The sequence below is a fragment of the Dysidea avara genome, chromosome 1, assembly GCF_963678975.1.
Source record: "Dysidea avara chromosome 1, odDysAvar1.4, whole genome shotgun sequence".
Lineage (NCBI taxonomy): Eukaryota > Metazoa > Porifera > Demospongiae > Dictyoceratida > Dysideidae > Dysidea > Dysidea avara.
The window spans coordinates 16,774,876-16,792,730 of record NC_089272.1 but is presented as its reverse complement, the minus strand read 5'-3'; the positions used below and the strand labels follow the sequence as shown (position 1 = coordinate 16,792,730).

Here is a 17,855-nt window from a genome sequence, read left to right as displayed (position 1 = left end):
ATCTCAGTATTGGAACAGAATGTTTGCATTCTGTAACTTGCATCATAAAGCCAATTAAACTTCTTACTAAGAGTTGAAAATTGTATTTGCCATAGCACTATGGTACAAAAAGTTATGAGTGATAAAAGTTGGCAAAAATCATGTGCCCACATGCCCTATTTTTTGCATACTCAGTCACAAATGTAAAATTTTGCCACATTATAGCTAGATAGCTACTGCATGTGGTTCTGAAAGCAAAAAAGTAGCTGTAAACATTGGATGCATGTCCCAGCAGTACATTGCAGTCTGCAGCTAATCATGATGTCTTAAAATGTTTGGTAAAATACAAGCCGGGTAACAGTTAGTTATTTTATTACAGCAGCCACACCATTAGGCCTGCATCAAATATGTCAGCATAATAAAAATCATAATAGGCTGGAGTAGTATGCCAGCACAATGCTAACATATTATGTGGATATTCAAACTATGGCATTTGTTTCCATGAAAATAGATCGATACTCCCTAATAGAGCAGTCAGTGGAAAGTACACTAGAACAGTCACTTTGTAGTGAAATACTCTAATAGAGCATTCACTGATTAAATGTTCCAAGATAATTGTAAGAAATGATGCTAACCTAGGAGCATAAAGCAGGCCACTGAAGAGCATAATAGATGGAAATTCCTGAAAGCAGTTTAATTTAAAATGTTAAAAATAAAATCTAAATCTAAAATCTAAATCTAAAATCTAAAAAATAATTATCTAACAGCGATTTAAAAGTGTTAATTGAAGAACTTTACACAACAGAGGTAGGTAAACCACTGTTCCACTCATTAATCACTCTGTTCATAAAATAATTAGATCTGCATAACAATCTTGAATGTTGCTTGAACAATTTAAACTGGTGTCCCCTGGTAGTAGTAGTGGAGTAGGTATATAGATTAGTAAAGTCAGAGCTGAAGTAGTTGTTAAGAATTTTTGGTATAGAAAAATTAAATCACCCCTCTGGCGTCTATACAACAGTGATGGTAAGGATAGTATTGACAGCCTCTCAGTATAGGATTTGTCATGTAATGATTGGAGGAGACGGGTAGCTTGACGTTGTACCTTTTCAACCTTTCTCTGATCAAGGGTAAATAGTGGTCCCCAAATGGCATTACCGTATTCCAAGATGGGTCGAACTAGTGTGGTAAACAACTTAGACAACATACTTAGACAACATACTGAAGTCAAGATATTCAAAAGATTTCTTGATCATGCCAAGTATTCGACTAGCTTTGGTTGTAACTTTAACAGTATGATCATGAAACTTAAGCTTGTCATCAAAGAGAATTCCGAGATCATTGTGGGATGTAACTGTGTCAATTGGAGTTTCATTAAGATAATAGAAGCCATGATGGTGAGCTGGGCCAAAATGGAGATGTTTACATTTGGAGATGTTAAACCTCAATTGCCAGAGTTGTGACCAGCTGTAAAGGCAATTTAAGTCATTCTGTAATGTAACGTAGTCTTCTTCGTTTCTTATCACACGGAAAATCTTTGTATCATCTGCAAACATGAACACAGGGCTAGACACAATTGATGGAATGTCATTAACAAACATACTGAAAAGTAAAGGGCCTAACACAGATCCTTGAGGGACACCGCTGGAGACTGGAGAGGAACGAGACCTATATCCATTCAATACAACTTGCTGTTTTCTGTTAGATAAGAAATTCTTAATCCATTCTAAGAGATTGCCATGAATGCCAAAAGAAGTTAACTTTTGTAATAAACGTTGATGTGGGACAGTATCAAACGCTTTTTGAAAATCTAAGTAGAGTACATCAACACAATAACCATTATCCAAATGCTGAGTAAGGTAATCTAATACCTGCAATAACTGGGTAGAACATGACCTTCCCGGCATAAAGCCAAATTGATAAGGAGAAATTAGACTGTACGTAAATAGATGACTTAGTATGTGATCTTTAACTATAGACTCCATCATTTTACTGAAGATGGACGTTAAACTCACTGGTCTGTAATTACTAGCAAGATTCCATGGACCTTTCTTATGAATTGGCGTTACATTGCCACACTTCCAGTCTGTTGGTAAAATACCACTACCATATGACTTGTTGAATATAATGGATAGTGGCACTGAAACAAATTCACTTACAGATTTAATTATGGATATAGGCCAACCATCTGGTCCAGTGGATTTGTTATTTTGCAAATTCATTAGTTTGTCATAGACAACTGCAGGGGTGATTTCAATAGAGTCAGCAATAAGAGGAGAACTAGCTGAGTCAACTGTAGGAATTGTGGTGGTGTCCTCACAAGTAAAAACAGTGGAGAAATAGTCATTAAAAAGAGTTGCCATTTCAGGGTCAGAACACACTGTGGAACCATCAGAGGTAAGCAGTTCAGTAATGCTAGGGCGTATCTTTGTTCTTGAATTAATGTACCGCCAAAATGCTTTCGGTCTAGACTTCACACCTTGCACTAAACTCTTTTCAAAATCCTTTCTAAGATTACGAGTTAGGTTTCTAAGTTGGTTGTTAATTGATTTAAAGTTGGATAGATCGGCAGAGGAACAAGTTAAGAGGTACTTCTTCCATATCTGGTTTTTCTTCCTTTTCAAACAAAACACTTCAGAGTTACAATACAGGTTTTTCTTTTCTTTCTGCTTGTAGGTGGGAACACATTTATCAAAGGCATCCTGAAAAATAGACTTAAATTGTAACCAAGCATCATTGGTATTAAGAGGATCTAGAATGGACACCCAGTCAATATCACTAAGAATTTGCTTCATTAAGTCAATATTTGCTGCTCTGGCATTATACTTAATGTTATCAGTCTTCTTAGGCTCTGAGTAACACAATATATCAAATTGTATACAAATGTGGTCACTGTTTCCCAATGGTGGAAGATAAGATAGATTATTAATCATGTCCTGCTCATTTGTAAAAACTAAATCCAATAAGCTTGGAGACTCATCTTGTCTGATCCTTGTAGGTTCAGTAACATGTTGAAATAAGAATAAGTCATCTACAGAGTCAAGAAAAGGTGTGATGTGGTAATTAGTGGTGGAACCAGAAAGATCTGACCAAGAGACTTCTTTGAAGTTAAAGTCCCCACAAATTAATAAATGAGTATAACTGCTAAGTTCAGTGAAAAGATCACAAAGGGATGAGACACTAGTACTGAGAGGGCTTGAAGGACTATGGTAAATAGAACCAATTAACAATGAGTCAGATCCCCAGAGTTTCACACTGACCCATACATGATCCTTAAAAACTGATTGGCTAAAAAACACTTGACAAGCTTGCAGCTTCTTAGAAACAAATATTCCTACTCCACATATATTAGACATAATGAGAATGTGTCACGAGTCACTTCGCTGTCAAACTCAATGAACTGAGCCCTACTTGAAGGTGAAATCCTTTGAGAAAAGACTCAGCACACATGAAAGGTGAAGAATTAGGTGAAATCCTACCAGTTGCGTTATTACAAATGTTTATTGCTTAATTTCGGTTGTTGTGAGGTGTACTTGTGCCGGGACTTGTGCAGAAAATCTGTGCTGAACACTAAATCCACAGCTGGATACCGATTACTCAAGAAATGAGAGGTGATTTCAACGATGAATCACTGGTGAACCAGTACATCAGCTAAGTTGAAAGACTGATATCACGTGATTCAACGGTGGAGCAAAAATAGTAGGTTCTTGTCATATAGTAGGCTACACTATAGCATAGAGATATTATAAGCTGCGGTAAACAGCAGTATTGCACTCACATAGCTAACTAGTTGTGCCTTTTAAAACATTTTTTTGTTAAACAAATGTATGTGCATGAGCCTGCAAGTTGATAGGCTTTACAGCTGCATGGGGATGGGTGGCTGGCTTTCTCACGACCAGGTCTGCTTCCAGGTTGAGAGGTCTGCGTGATACCACAACAACATCTACAGGTATTACTGACTTGGACGCATTTACAAAGAAAGTTAACAGTGTGAAAGTCAATAAACAAGCAACTAGTTACCCCACAACCTACCGACAGTGTAGAAAAATCAACTGTGCCCTCTTCGAGTAAAAATTCTGAAATGACAGGACATGATTTACGAGGATACATAATGCTGTACACAATTGCTGAAGAGTAAACGATGGTATCTACTAGCTTGTGGCAGTTACAGATATTGGCTAAGGCGTTAAGAATGCATGTTGTTGAGCCATTTGCTAGTTCTTCCATATTCCGCATAACTAGATCACTTGCCAGCTCTAATAATAGTTTACGATTCAGTGATTACTTTGACAAAGAAGAGTGAAACAAAATGGTTGTTGATAAGGGTGAAAGTCCACTGGTTGCATAGGAAGGCTTTCTCTCTAATGCTCCTCGTGAAGCAGTGGTTTTGATTACAAAGAAACAACTAGATTTACCGAAACCACTGATTATTACCTACAATGATGTCGATGCAAAATCATGCAATCTTGATAAAATTCCAAAGGATGACTTGCAGTGGCTAGAAAGTGTGTACAACATTACAAGAATTGTATGTTATCTTGGTTGTGTAAATAAACATCATGACTTATCTGTTGAAGTATTTGCTTCTTATGTTTTTGAAGAATCAAATCTATCACAAGTTACTTTAATTACTGTTGGTTGGCTGGGTATACGGAAAACAAGGGTTGATATATGTTCAACGCATGATTTTGCTGTTGGAATTAATGCAAGATTAGTGCTTCCACTAAGCCCAAGAATCATACAAGCTTATAAAACTTATAAATCCCTTTATATCAGAGATCACAAGTATGTCGGGATTGTCTTCAGAACACATCATGTTTTGTATTTTAGTCCACCATCAATAGAGAAGAACAAATATTTGTTCCAGTGTAGCAAAAATCTCAGTTATGTACTAGATAAGGTTGGGGAGAAATGCAAGATATTCTTGGCTTATGATATGGGTACATTTGGAAGCGAAAAGTATTCTAGGAGAATGGAAAAACAATTAGCACCACTACGTGACCAAATATTCTTGGATGTATTTAATGGTAGTTTACAAGTAGAACAAAGAGAAGAAATGTTGAAACAAGCTGCAGGTGGAATAACAGACAGAGGGTTTATTGCACAGTTAGAAAAGATGATTGCTACTAATGCTGATTGTATAATATTACTTGGAAAGCGCTCATCAGATCATCAGCAGCTCTGTACATGTCACTACACCCCACCAACAAGTGTATGGTTGCAATCTGTGGTGAGCATGTTTCAGAAAACAATAAACGTATTTCATCCACTACTATACCAGATCAGTTCTGTAAAGATGAATTTTAATAGGTTTTTTGTATCTTTTATATCAAATATTTAATTATAAACATGAAGTGGTAAATCGTTACAATAGAAATGCATGCTTGTGGCTACGATGGTGTGTATAGTGTGTGTTAGCGTGTGCACACATGCATGTGTGTCTGTAGCATGCGGTACTGTGTGTGGCATGTTTACCATTGGTAATAGTAGTGGTAGTAAGGCTGAACACATATTATTGAAGTGGTCTCACATTCACTGGATAAGTTGGTGTGGGACTGAATACGTATACTTGAAGAAGCACATATTTTCAAATGGAAAATTGAACATAACATGTGTACATGCTAACAGTCTCATCATTGGATTGGATTGGGCTGTAATTATACAGGTGTGAAATTCTGGTTTGTGCAGAAATTTCACCATTGAACAGTAAACATGACACTTTACTATCACTAATTATATATGTAACCAAAAAATACAATAATGAAAGTACTTGTAAAGTGCAGATACTCACCTATATACACTGCATCATGATTGCATGACATATTAATGTGTGCACTGTTAAAAAAAGATGTTCGTAAAACACCTTTTGGGGGTGGTATAGCTCCTCTGAGGATGTTCTGTTACACCCACAGGGTACTTCTATTACACCCATGGGGTGTAGAAGATATTTTAAAAGAAAATGGAAATGGACTGTTTTCTTTGTTATACAGCCAATCACATTTTTACCAAACAATTTCAAATATCATCATTCGTATCATTGACACAAAGAACATACAAGAAACATGGCTATATTACATTGATAGTAATACATACATTCAATATCATCAACTCCTCCTACCTCTTATGGTTTTCAGTTTGTATTTGTAACGTAACCAATAAGCATCACTTTCGACTGTGGGTTTAATTTTAAAAAGCTATACAATGAAGAAATTACTGCAGGGTTCATGAGCGGATCTAGGATTTTTTGAAAGGGGGGCTAAGCTGGATAGGGACATAGGTAACTAGCCAGACATTAGAAGATACCAAGCCTTCTCACAAGGCCCTAGTTGTAAGATTCGTGTAGTATCCATGGTCAAATTAGCTATTTGGAATAGTGCTACATTAGTGTGCAAAGCATGCCAACCTAGGGGGGGATTTTTGAAAATTAGGCCCTCTAATGGTGAATCTGAGAGTATTTTTAGCAGTTTTTCAGTGGAAAACAATGGAATTCAGTTTATTATATATATAATTCAGGGGCGGATCCAGGGGGGGTTCAAAGGGTTCCATGGAACCCCCCTTTTGAAAGAGCCTCTCTTACTCGAGATACTCTAATAGAGCAGTCAAATCGAGATACTCTAATAGAGCAGTCACAGTAGTCTTTTGAGAAGCAGTATAGCAAGCTATATATACAGTTATAAATAAGGAAATGTAGTTGGTGAGGGCATCTATGGTGAGGGGCAGCTATTGTCAGCAGGTGATGACCTTTTTTTCTTATTTTTTTTGGTCTTCAACTTACAGCTAGGCTGAAGTTGCAATTCCAAAGTGGAACCCCCCTTTTTAAAAGTCTGGATCCGCCCCTGTATATCATTCAAATTTTACTTATCCATTAAATCAAGGCTAACTGCAATATGCATTGAGTATAGCTATCATGTACGCATGATAATCTTTTCATTTGTAGCTACCAAGCATTTGGATATAGCTAGCTATATGCCATAATGCATCAGCTCCTCTTAGCCTTGCCATAATCAGTTAAATCTGTGAGGCAGAAACATGTATAGCTACGTAGTAGTGGTGCTTGCACGCTCCTCAGCCTAGTGGCGGTTTTACCTCTCTGAAATAGCGCGCGCCCCTACTATTTATCTGGGTGATAAAAATTACAGAGTTATACATACTGTATTATATTATGGCTCTTTTCTATTGGCAAAACTTCATACTCTTACCTCTGAAATCACCTTCATAGCGTTTGCGACTTTTTTTTTTTTTGGTCTTCAACTTGCAGCTAGGCTGAAGTTGCAATTCCAGAGAACCAGAAATTCCCTCTGAAAATTTCTAGATCCACCCCTGCACTTTGTTAGCCATAACACCAATAAAGCGTACTGAAAAGCAGAATGCAGTGAAGGGTACTAGTAGCTATTAGCTAGTCCACTGGAAATCCTTAGCAAAGTGCAACTATATTTGCATTTATGGGCTTTATGAATTTGTTGTTGCGATAGTCAACTTATTATTATATCTGCCAGGTTATGAAGACCGAACTATAGGCTAGCTACAAATGCCAGCACCATAACCCACAGCATGGAGTCATATCAGAAGGTAACTGATACAGATTTTACATTCAAAGACAAAAGAGGGTGAATATGCTATAGCTGCCTTGTGAGACTGTAAATTACCAAAAGACTACAGTTTGCTAAATGGCTGAGCTGGTAGCTACATATTATACTGAAGCTGGTACATCTAACCAATTAAACCAACTAACACTTTTTGATTCATTTTAAAATATAAAAAAACCTCTTACAGCCATAGTGAAAAAAACACTGCTAATCACCTCATTAAAACAAAACCCACAATTACAACTATTGTAACTGGAAATGCAACCCACAATCGAAACTTGTTTTCAAAGAACTCTTGAGGAAAAGGAAGCTATATTCTCGTGGAACAGAGTTGAACAATAGGTATAGTTACATAGACATTACTTGTGTTGGTAGTGATGCATAGGTCCTGAAATAAGTCTGCTTTTGATACACATAGAAGTTTTAGGATTTTATTGGCCAAGTATAGCTACTAGTTAACTTAGAAAGGAAAGGGGGCTACAGCCCCCATAGCCCCCCTCCAAATTCGCCCCTGGGGTTGTCACAAGAAATAATACAATGTACAGGTACATTATAATGCCATCACACTGTCATCTCACTGTAATTAACACCCCAGAAATCTATTGCATGTACATCTTGTACATGTGCATGAGATTCATCAGTGGTACATGGTAGAGTCACATGCCATATGTCTTCCATTGTCTTGCCTTCTTCATTGTATATGATTTAATGAATGTGCAATGCTGGAAGATATATATTTTTGTAAATGCTAGCCTGTACGCTCTTATTGACTTACAAACTTTATGTGTGACCGAATTGTGTTAATTTTATTAACTAAACCATAAACACCAAAGGGTGTTGACAAACACCAAGAAGTGTTCAAAATTGAATTAGTGCAGTGCAAACACCCAAGGGTGTTCCTACTACACCATAACAGGCGTGGGTGTTTAGGTAACACAGCAACATGGGTGTTTGAGAACACCCAACTTTTACAGTGTGGGTGAATGTGTCTGTGTGTTTGTAGTGTGCGATGACAGCAAGTACAATCATAACACAAAATTATTGTTATTGTCTTTATTTTAATGCACAAAATTAATGTTGTAAGTACCAGCTCGGTAACCCATTGCCCTGCTGCATGAAACTTGTTTCATATGCCTCCTCAAGTGCATGCAGTCATGCAGAGTATCATCACTTACGTATAATGAAAGCATCATACTTGGGACAGGGAGTTATAACTGACAAGTGAATGGTAGTTCATTTTGTAGAAATGGTTCACACTTAGAGTAAGAAGTTGTTCACATGATATACCTAGCGTACTATCCATTTGGGGACTCACAAGAAGAGCTGGGAGTCACAACTCTGACATCAAAACTTAGACCCACTGAATGGAGTGTATCAAACACTGATTTGTGAAAATTTGTACTGCTGCAATATTCATTATTCTATTTCAATGATACTCAACACTTATAAAAACATATAGCTACACTGTAGTATGTTACAATTATATCATAATTATATCATCTTGGTTTGTTTAAATATTAGGCTACAAATTGAGGCTTTTCACTACATGTTACAAAATCTTATTGATGATGATAAACAGAGAACACTAATACACAATATGTGCCTGCGAAAACAGGGCATGTGGGCACATAAAAAGTGCCTACTTTTCAAACTATGATGTAGCATAACTTTATATTCCATTACTGCTTGGCCATGAAATTTTTCAGCACTTATTAGACATTTGATTGGCTATTTTATTTCAGTGCTGAGACTGATATGAGATGTTATGTGATGGGTTGTAGTTTGTGGCCACATGCCCTGTTTTCGCAGGCCCGGTCACATATGCAAATGGTTTCAGTATACAATTTCCATCTACTGTGCCAATAATGATCGATGTGTGAGCTGCTTTCCCAGTTGACATCATCAGGTCACCATTTAAACAGCTGGGTAGACTGGAGTAATGTGAGTAAAGTTCTTGCTCAAGGAAGCAACAACAATAACAACTGAGTATAACCGGGTCTTGGTCCCATATAAACAGCTGGCAGCAATGTGAGTAAAGTTTCTACACACGCACACGCACACACACATCTATTTGGCCTGTTTGCTATAATCTACAGGACCTGAAGTACTGAACCAGCCTAAGATAAGGTACTAATTTTAGGTATAAATTAACAATACTATTACTGGTGTCAAGTGACATCATTTGTGTAAATTCTGCTGCTTCCATAGTTAAAATCCAACAACATCAATTTTCCAATTCTTAATGATTGATGTTTTCTTTTCACCTGGCCAAGGGATACTAAATAACTTACCATTGCTGAACAGCTAGCATGGGATAAACATGTAACCAAATTTGCACACTGTATCACGTCAAATGCATAGAGAACTATTCACAATGAATCCCATTATAAGCATGTGGTATCAACTAAAGCACTAAATCACAACAATGTATATGCTTGGCTTCAGTATTAATTTTGGTGATGAAGGATATTGGGAATTATAAATATCTATCAAAGCATTAACTTTTCTTTCAGCTACTCTGAGATTCAGTTAGTAATGACTCACAAACCCAGAAGAAAGTAACCTACACTCCATTGTTAATATTAGAACGCTAGCTATTGACTGAACTCTTTGTGCTATTAGTTGCAAGAGGTAAAAGACCATAGCTTCAAAACCAAACACCGCTTCGATTCTTTAAAATACTTTCAAGGTTTGTAAAATCCACCACTGCTAAAACATACTGTACTTATAGCCAAGAAGAAACTTTGGAACAGATCGATGATCAGAGGAAGATCCAACAAAAATGGCGGACAAGAAAGTGTTGCTGTTTTCAATTGCACTGATAAAATTGCAACAAGTGTATTTTTGCTAACATGATAATAGTGACAGTGAAATGGAGTACAGCTACCATGACTAAAGAATAATACCTTGGACTCATCAGATTCAGAAGTCCAAAATTTCTCAAGCTTCTTCAAGAGGATGGAGAGAAGCAGATCATCAAAAAGATATTCTCTAAGCTCATTTTCTGACAATGTTTTATGGTGGCCCTGCTCATCCAGTAACTACTATTCAGTGTATGTGTTGATATGCATCATAATATTGTACTGTATACATCATCAATACAATTTTTTGATATACATTCAAATATGTCATGTGCATGTAGCTATGACCTATATGTACTGCAAGGAAATGTCATCAATTCAAGTGTTGGACATGTCATAGGATATATATAGGCCATGGATCATCTTACCTTTCCAATAGCTGACATTTAGCTCTATCTTTTAGCAGATAATCACACCTATCCACCATTGGATGATACACAAAGACATGACGTGGTATTTCCACTCACAATCTTACACCAATCCAATAGTAAGATATATAGGCCAATTTTGGTCTAGTGTAGCACTGCTGATCATCAGCTTTTGCCTGGCTAATTATAAGGCTCATTGACAGCTATTGTCTTTTTCAATGGCTCATCCTTTTTATCTACTAGCTAGTATTAAAGAACGTACTGCTAGCAACTACTGCAACGGTATAGCTACAGTATAAGATCATTTCACTGCTAGGGCTGGGGGTCTCTGGATAGGGGAGGATCTAGGATTTCAGAGGGGGGGTGCTAACATGGACATTTTTATATGTGGTAAGAAAGTTAATACAACTAGTGTGCGGAGCATGCTCTATCTAGGGGGGTCTGGGGGCATGCCCCCACAGGAAAATTTTGCAAATTTGGCCTATTGAAATTGAATTTGGTAGTAATTTTGAGTGAAAAATGATGTCACTTTGTTTATGCGATACCATTATTCCCCTACAGCTTGTCAATAATAACTAAAAGGCGCAGCCATCTAGCTAAAATTCAATCTTAGACTAACATATTAAAGACTAGTAGTGGATACATATGGGTATCAGCTGCACATGATCAAATTTAGTGTTTTAAAGTATAGCATAATTTACAGTCTCATGGTTCAAACTACACTAGCTATCCAAACAGTAGAGAGGGTAAGTATGAGTGGAGAGGTCAAGTAGACTGACTTACCAGTGTGTGGAGTGCATGTGCACTCAGCTGTATAGAATTCTCCAGCTAGGGGGGCTCTAGATCTGGTGGCATATATACTCCCGGACCTCCTGGGAAATTTTTGGAAAATGGCTATCACAAGATTGAATCTAGAAGCTATTTTTAACCAAATGTGGATACAAGATAAATGAGTTCAGTTGGAAGTAATTTTATTTAAAAACGGAACTATACACTGTTTCTTGTTATTGGATTTTAAGAAAATGTATAATAGTGGCTTGTCAAAGAGAATAAAGAGTGCATAGGTAAGGCCAAGGAGAATATTTAGCACACAGGATTGGATCTACTTCATATATATCCACTGTTCTGTGGTGCAGATTGCTATTTCAATCTAACTTTTAAAATGATGGATCCATCCATCAACTAGTCTACAAATACAACCAGTTTTGGCCACAACTAACCCCTTTTTGATCATGACAACATAAATGCTGCAGTATCATTTAAGCTTAAAGTTGAGCTTCAGGGGATTTGATAGTACAAACTCCAGAAGCTGCTAGATTTAGACAAATGTAGCATGGGATTTGATCAAATAAGGGACACAAAAATGAACAGCTCTCAGATGTTGCAGCCTTGTGAACTTTATAAATGCTAAGAAATTCACTATTATACAAGACTATTGTTTTACTTGCAAGAGAAGCATTTCAACCCAAGAATCAAGTTTGTAGCAGAGCCTAAAAAACTTTAACTATTTGACAGAAAAGGTTATTTTCACACTCTGGTAACTTCTTGAAAATTATAGTTTTAATAATGGATGTGCTATTAGAGTGGTTGACTGTTCTATTAGAGTATTTCGGATTTAGCAGCTTCTAAGGCAAGACTTACTCCAAAAGTATAATTTTAAACCCTTTTTGATTCTTGGATAAGATTAGCTATTCCCCTTGCTCTTTCCATCTTTTCATTGCCCATACATGTGTATAAAATGCAACTGCACCTGTACTACAGCTTCTAGAATCTTCCTAGCTTGCTCATTGTAAAATTTTGGAGGGGGGTGCTTCAGCCCCCCAAGCATACCCCCCAAATCCGCCCTTGATGGATGTGTTAATACCGAGGGTTATTACAGCTAGGATATAACTTAGCCTATAGACACCACTGAAACACTGGAGCAGCAAACACCAGGGTAGTAAAGTATGGTCCGTAGCGCACTATGAGCACAGTCACGTAAGCAATATTACGTCGTTGCCCACGATCAAATTGGTAAATTACACAGGTTCTAATAGTTCTTGCGCGTCGACAAATTTAAAGCGGAAGTCACGTGTGGTAATTATAGTTTGAAGTTCAAAAATAAATCGATTTGATTGGTTGAAATTCTATGCACGTGATTTCGCTTGTTTTTGTTGTCGCGCAAGAATTATTAGAAGCTGTGTAGCTAATGAAATGTGTATAGGCCACACCAAGTCAAACCTTAGTTTCTGGTCACCCGCCCGCATGGTAAACCTGGAACCCTAGTTTATGAGGACTATTATTAATATTACAGGTGCTTAAGTGCACGTGACCCAGCAAGACACTTATTTTTTACTGCAAAAGATCGATATACTCTAATAGAGCAGTCAGGGATTCCAATAGAGCAGTCAGGGATTCCAATAGAGCAGTCACACTACTCTTAACTCTAATATTAGGTATATATGCCACACTAATAAAATGTTTCTAACTATAGCTAGTTTTGTCCTTGATTATATAGCTGTTCAGATTATAACTGTTACTAATGTTTTTGTAACCAAAGTAATTTCAGTAACATTAACTACTAGTCCATGCAGATGGGCCATAGCTTTAACTTTATAATTCAAATGTAGTCCTCTAATGATTAGTCTAGTAACTTCAAATTCCTTATCACTGAACACTACAGGGGTATGGAAAGCCGGCAACATTCGGTGAGCTTAAACTTAAACTTTTCCATAACTAAAATTAGATTGGCAAGTAGAAACCCTTATAGTTTAAACATTCCCAGATGATCACTAAAAAACACTAGTTTGGAGCACTCAATGACTCAAAACTTTGACAGTTACTTTTCTCAAGGTTACTGAATAGAAGGCTGGAAACACATAGCTAGTGGGCTAAGACTTCACATTTGAATGAAGAATTTCTGATGTGAAAATAGAAGTTAAATTTCATTTTGGATCATGATCATTTGAACAACTTAGCTATAAGTCATAGTAATACTTTCCTGACATAGCTAACGAGACATTTATTTCACTTGGAAAGCATAAGTAGCTACATGAGCAAAACATTTCCTATAGTATATTCTAAATAAATAAATAAATATACTTAAATGTTATACATCAGTGTATAGCTAGCCATGATCCATCAACAACTTTCCTAGTGCATTTTTTTCCGAAGCACAACTACTTATGTTGTTGGTTAAGTTTGACTAAAAACAAAATCAACATGAATTTGCTAAATTGAGCAAATAATAATACCATACAGTATATTGTCACAGTAGAGTCTATAGTCCTGAAGTCCTGATCATCCGCCCGCCCGCATCCATTTGTAGGCTTGGGAGTGACCAGAAACTAAGGTATGACTTGGAGTGGCCATAATTACCTCACGTGCACGAGCGTAGGTATTTAGTGAAACCATCCCAGGCCATCGAAAATAGCTACGCAGTTTCAGTGACAGTGTTAGTTAAACTGTGCCATTGTCAAATGGAGAAGAGATATTTATCATGTTTCAGTATACTATTTATAGCACCAGTAGTCGTTATATTGTTGTATGGCGCTGGATATACAAAAGTATACTCAAGCTTTTTAACCCGTCCCCTTGGTGATAACGGATTTGGTATCTTAGCATCTAAGTCACAGCCACTGCTAACCGATAAAGATATTTTTAGTTCTGAAGAAGACTTGTCCGAGGAGTTGTCTACAGGAGCTACTCACCGCAAAGGGTATGTATTGGGTTGGCATTATTATGAAGGGCAAACGTGTGCAGCCAGAAACATGCTTGGTTTACAATATTGGGCAGCTAGTATTGGGTTTGCTGTGGTGGAGCCATTTGTTTCTAACTCTTTCTTTGCGACAGGACCATTTATCAGTAAAGGAGAATCACTGAGATTTAGTGATTACTTTGACATAAATAACTGGAATCATCATGTCACCATGACTGGATTTGCAAAGCCGTTAGTATCATGGGAGGAGTTTATTGAAAAGGCTCCACGCAAGTTAATTGTAGTTTGTGTAACAATGAATTCCCCAAGCCGAGTTACTACAGTCACACAGATAAATACAACACGTGTACTTCAAAGAGGATTTACAGACGAAACTCTAAGTCCTTTTGGATTCACTGTGGTAAGAGCAATGCAGTTTTCATTTTTTGTAGGATCACAGCTAGAAATGGATGAATTTAATGATAAAATATTTGGCAATTATAATCCAAATGATGTTACAGTTGTATTTCCATTTGTTCCTGGTGTTAGTAGAGCTAGGATCAATGTGAGAACTAAAGGTTTACCTGATTTTAGGCCATGGTTGCAGCCTAGCAAACGTGTAATCAAAGACAGCAAAAAATATGTTGAAACTTATTTAGAAGGAAAACAGTATGTGGGTGTTCATATAAGAACGGTAAAATTAGCAATTGGTCTTAAAAACAAAACACCTGAAGACAGTAGCCCCCCAGAATTTGTTGAAAACTATTTAAGGAAATGTTCAGAAATAATTGGAGATCTTTTGTTAAAGATTCCTGGTAAACACTTTTTAGCAGTCGACATCGGAACATTTGGTGATCCAAAGCAATCTTCCCATATGAGTCGTACTCAGTTACAACAAACATTGAGTAACCTTGTTAATACGGTTTATGATGCAAAATGGGATGAAAATGAATGGGAAACAAGTTTCATTAATATCACAGGTGGAATTACGGACAAAGGATACATTGCTTCATTACAAAAACTGTTAGTATCAAATGCCTCTTATTTGATTACAGCTGGTGGAGGATCTTTTCAAAATTCCTTAAAAGCCAATCATGAGATGATGACAACAGAAAAAGATACCATATTTTCAGTTTGCAGATATGATGAAATCAAAGAACTGCTATATAGCTAATAATATTGTTGCTCTGTTTTTATAAATTTCTCAAGTATAAAAAGTCTGCTGCTGCTGCTGCTACAGTATTTAGTGCTATTGAAGTACACACGTATGCTATACTTGAACAATGACACAGTAAGACATCAGACATGGCTAAACAGTCCAACCACACTACACTTCACTGTGTTCAGGCTAAACCATGCACATTATTAAGCATAACTATTATGTACAAATATTTACAAGTGATGTGCTATCATATCCATGTTAGGTGAGTGTAGTTAGAAAGTAATAGATTATAGTGGAGCTTCTATATAAGTGCCACAAGTTGTTATTAGAGTTCTATTTGGTAATGCTTTCACTTCAGATCCATAGGCTTCCCAACACATACATAGATGGTAAAAAGTAATGATCAAATCTTATAAGAAACCTTACTTATGATTAGTACATAAACATACAGAATCCAAACCAAATACAAAAATGACTGCTCCCATGCTGGGGTTCATGTTCAAAATTAATGGTTCCATTAGGAATTCAAAAGGACCTAACAATTCTTTGGTTGAAGCATAATTAAGAGCATAGTTTAGCACAAAGAGTACTTATTGTATAATGTAAAGTATCTTTTAGTTTTCAAATCACTCAATCACCTACCTTTGTTACAAAACTGGTACTCTGGCACTTAAAGTGTAATAAGAGATTAATTGCTCTTATTGTAATTGTTTTGTTTAGGCTTCAACTCTGTCTTGACTGGCAAAATTCAATATCATTGTCAAACAATGTTGGGGAGTGATTTTACTATCACATAATATAGCTGGCTAATAGACTATAATAGCTACCTATGTAGTTATAGCTACCAGCTGAGGTCTCAGAGTGGAGATGTTGGAATTTGCTCCTGCTATGTACATGTTTATGTTCCTTTGAAGTCAACTTTATAGTTTCATGATGACAGGTATACTGCAGCTGGCATAGCTAAATCCATATAAATATTAGTAACTACAGCTGCAATTTTGGTTTTGCACATTCCATAACTTCAAAGTTTTGCTGGCTGAAATGCAGGCTACATTTACAACTTTGATTCAGAATGCAATTATGCAGTGAATCATTCTACAGATAGTCATCCATGAGGTAAGTACACTTACAGTATGTGTGATAGACTCAATTCCCAAAAGTGGCTACAGAAGTTACTGTCGGCATTATGCAATGATAAAATTCTCTTTCATGAACTCAAAACTGTATGGGTTGCTGGGCTTCACAGATTACGATGCACTCATATACATGTAGTGAAGGAATGTAGGTCATGATCAATTGATCAACTTCTTATTATTAGTACTACAGCTACATTAACTTGGACTGAATGATGAGAATTATTACAGTCAGTGTTGAATTGCTCACATTATTTGCCTCAAGCTATTATACTTGGCTACTAACTACTACGTACTTGACATAGTACAGACATAGCTATAACAAGAAAATTAATATGCTCACTTTTGAAGAGCATAATAGCCTAAGCTTCACATCTACTATACACATAATTTGAGTTGTATGGTAAGACTGACTGGATACTCACAGCATGATGCCACTATATCTCTGCTTGGTGGTCTGTGTGAACTTTAAGATTATAATTAGTACTTTACACAATTGTATATCGACATGCATGCAGCAATGACAATATGTGATCCAGTCTGGGAAAAGGGGTCTTATCGCCTATTTAAAAGTATCAAGAAATGCCGGTTTTAAATATTTAGTGTGTTGTAGCTCGCCAATGGTAAAAGCTATGTGTACCACGTATTACACCAATTCCTTACCTTCCACAGCATCCACTGTACAAGTAGCCAGCAGCTAAGTTTCCCGCCATTTTAGATAGTTTTAAACCGTGGTTGACTGTATCAGGCAAGCTCCAAAAGGGGAGGGTGGCGGGTGCCCAAAAGAAGGTCAAGAGGCTGTTTAAAAATTGAAAAGGAAGGCGTAGCAATGAATTAGGCCAAGTTATGGGCCATTGAGGTCTCAAAATTGGCTAAAATGAAAGAAAATTCACAGCAGAGGTACTCATTCAACACCACAGAGCTGTACAGCCACATACAGTCATCCCCAGGCTGACCAGAGCTCCATTAAGGCCTCACACCGCACGTATGGATTGCCACTGGGCTTGGGAAAAGCAGCCAGCAAAAGCAGACCACTCAAGTCTAGCTGATTTTGATAGTGAACTTAGATAGTTTATTCATGTAGCTTTGT

At 36.9% G+C, this 17,855-nt stretch overlaps 1 protein-coding gene across 1 annotated transcript; it reads left to right on the top strand.

Annotated features, from left to right (window-relative positions):
- Window positions 1-14,244: 14,244 nt before the first annotated feature.
- Window positions 14,245-15,691, top strand: LOC136258147 (uncharacterized). The gene has a single exon (XM_066051460.1). It carries the CDS (start codon window positions 14,253-14,255, stop codon window positions 15,642-15,644), a length of 1,392 nt encoding a protein of 463 aa, XP_065907532.1. The 5' UTR covers window positions 14,245-14,252; the 3' UTR covers window positions 15,645-15,691.
- The last annotated feature ends 2,164 nt before the right edge of the window (window positions 15,692-17,855 follow it).

Coding starts and splice junctions, on each gene's coding strand:
- LOC136258147 (XM_066051460.1), top strand. CDS start 14,253: ATGGAGAAGAGATATTTATCATGTTTCAGTATACTATTTATAGCACCA.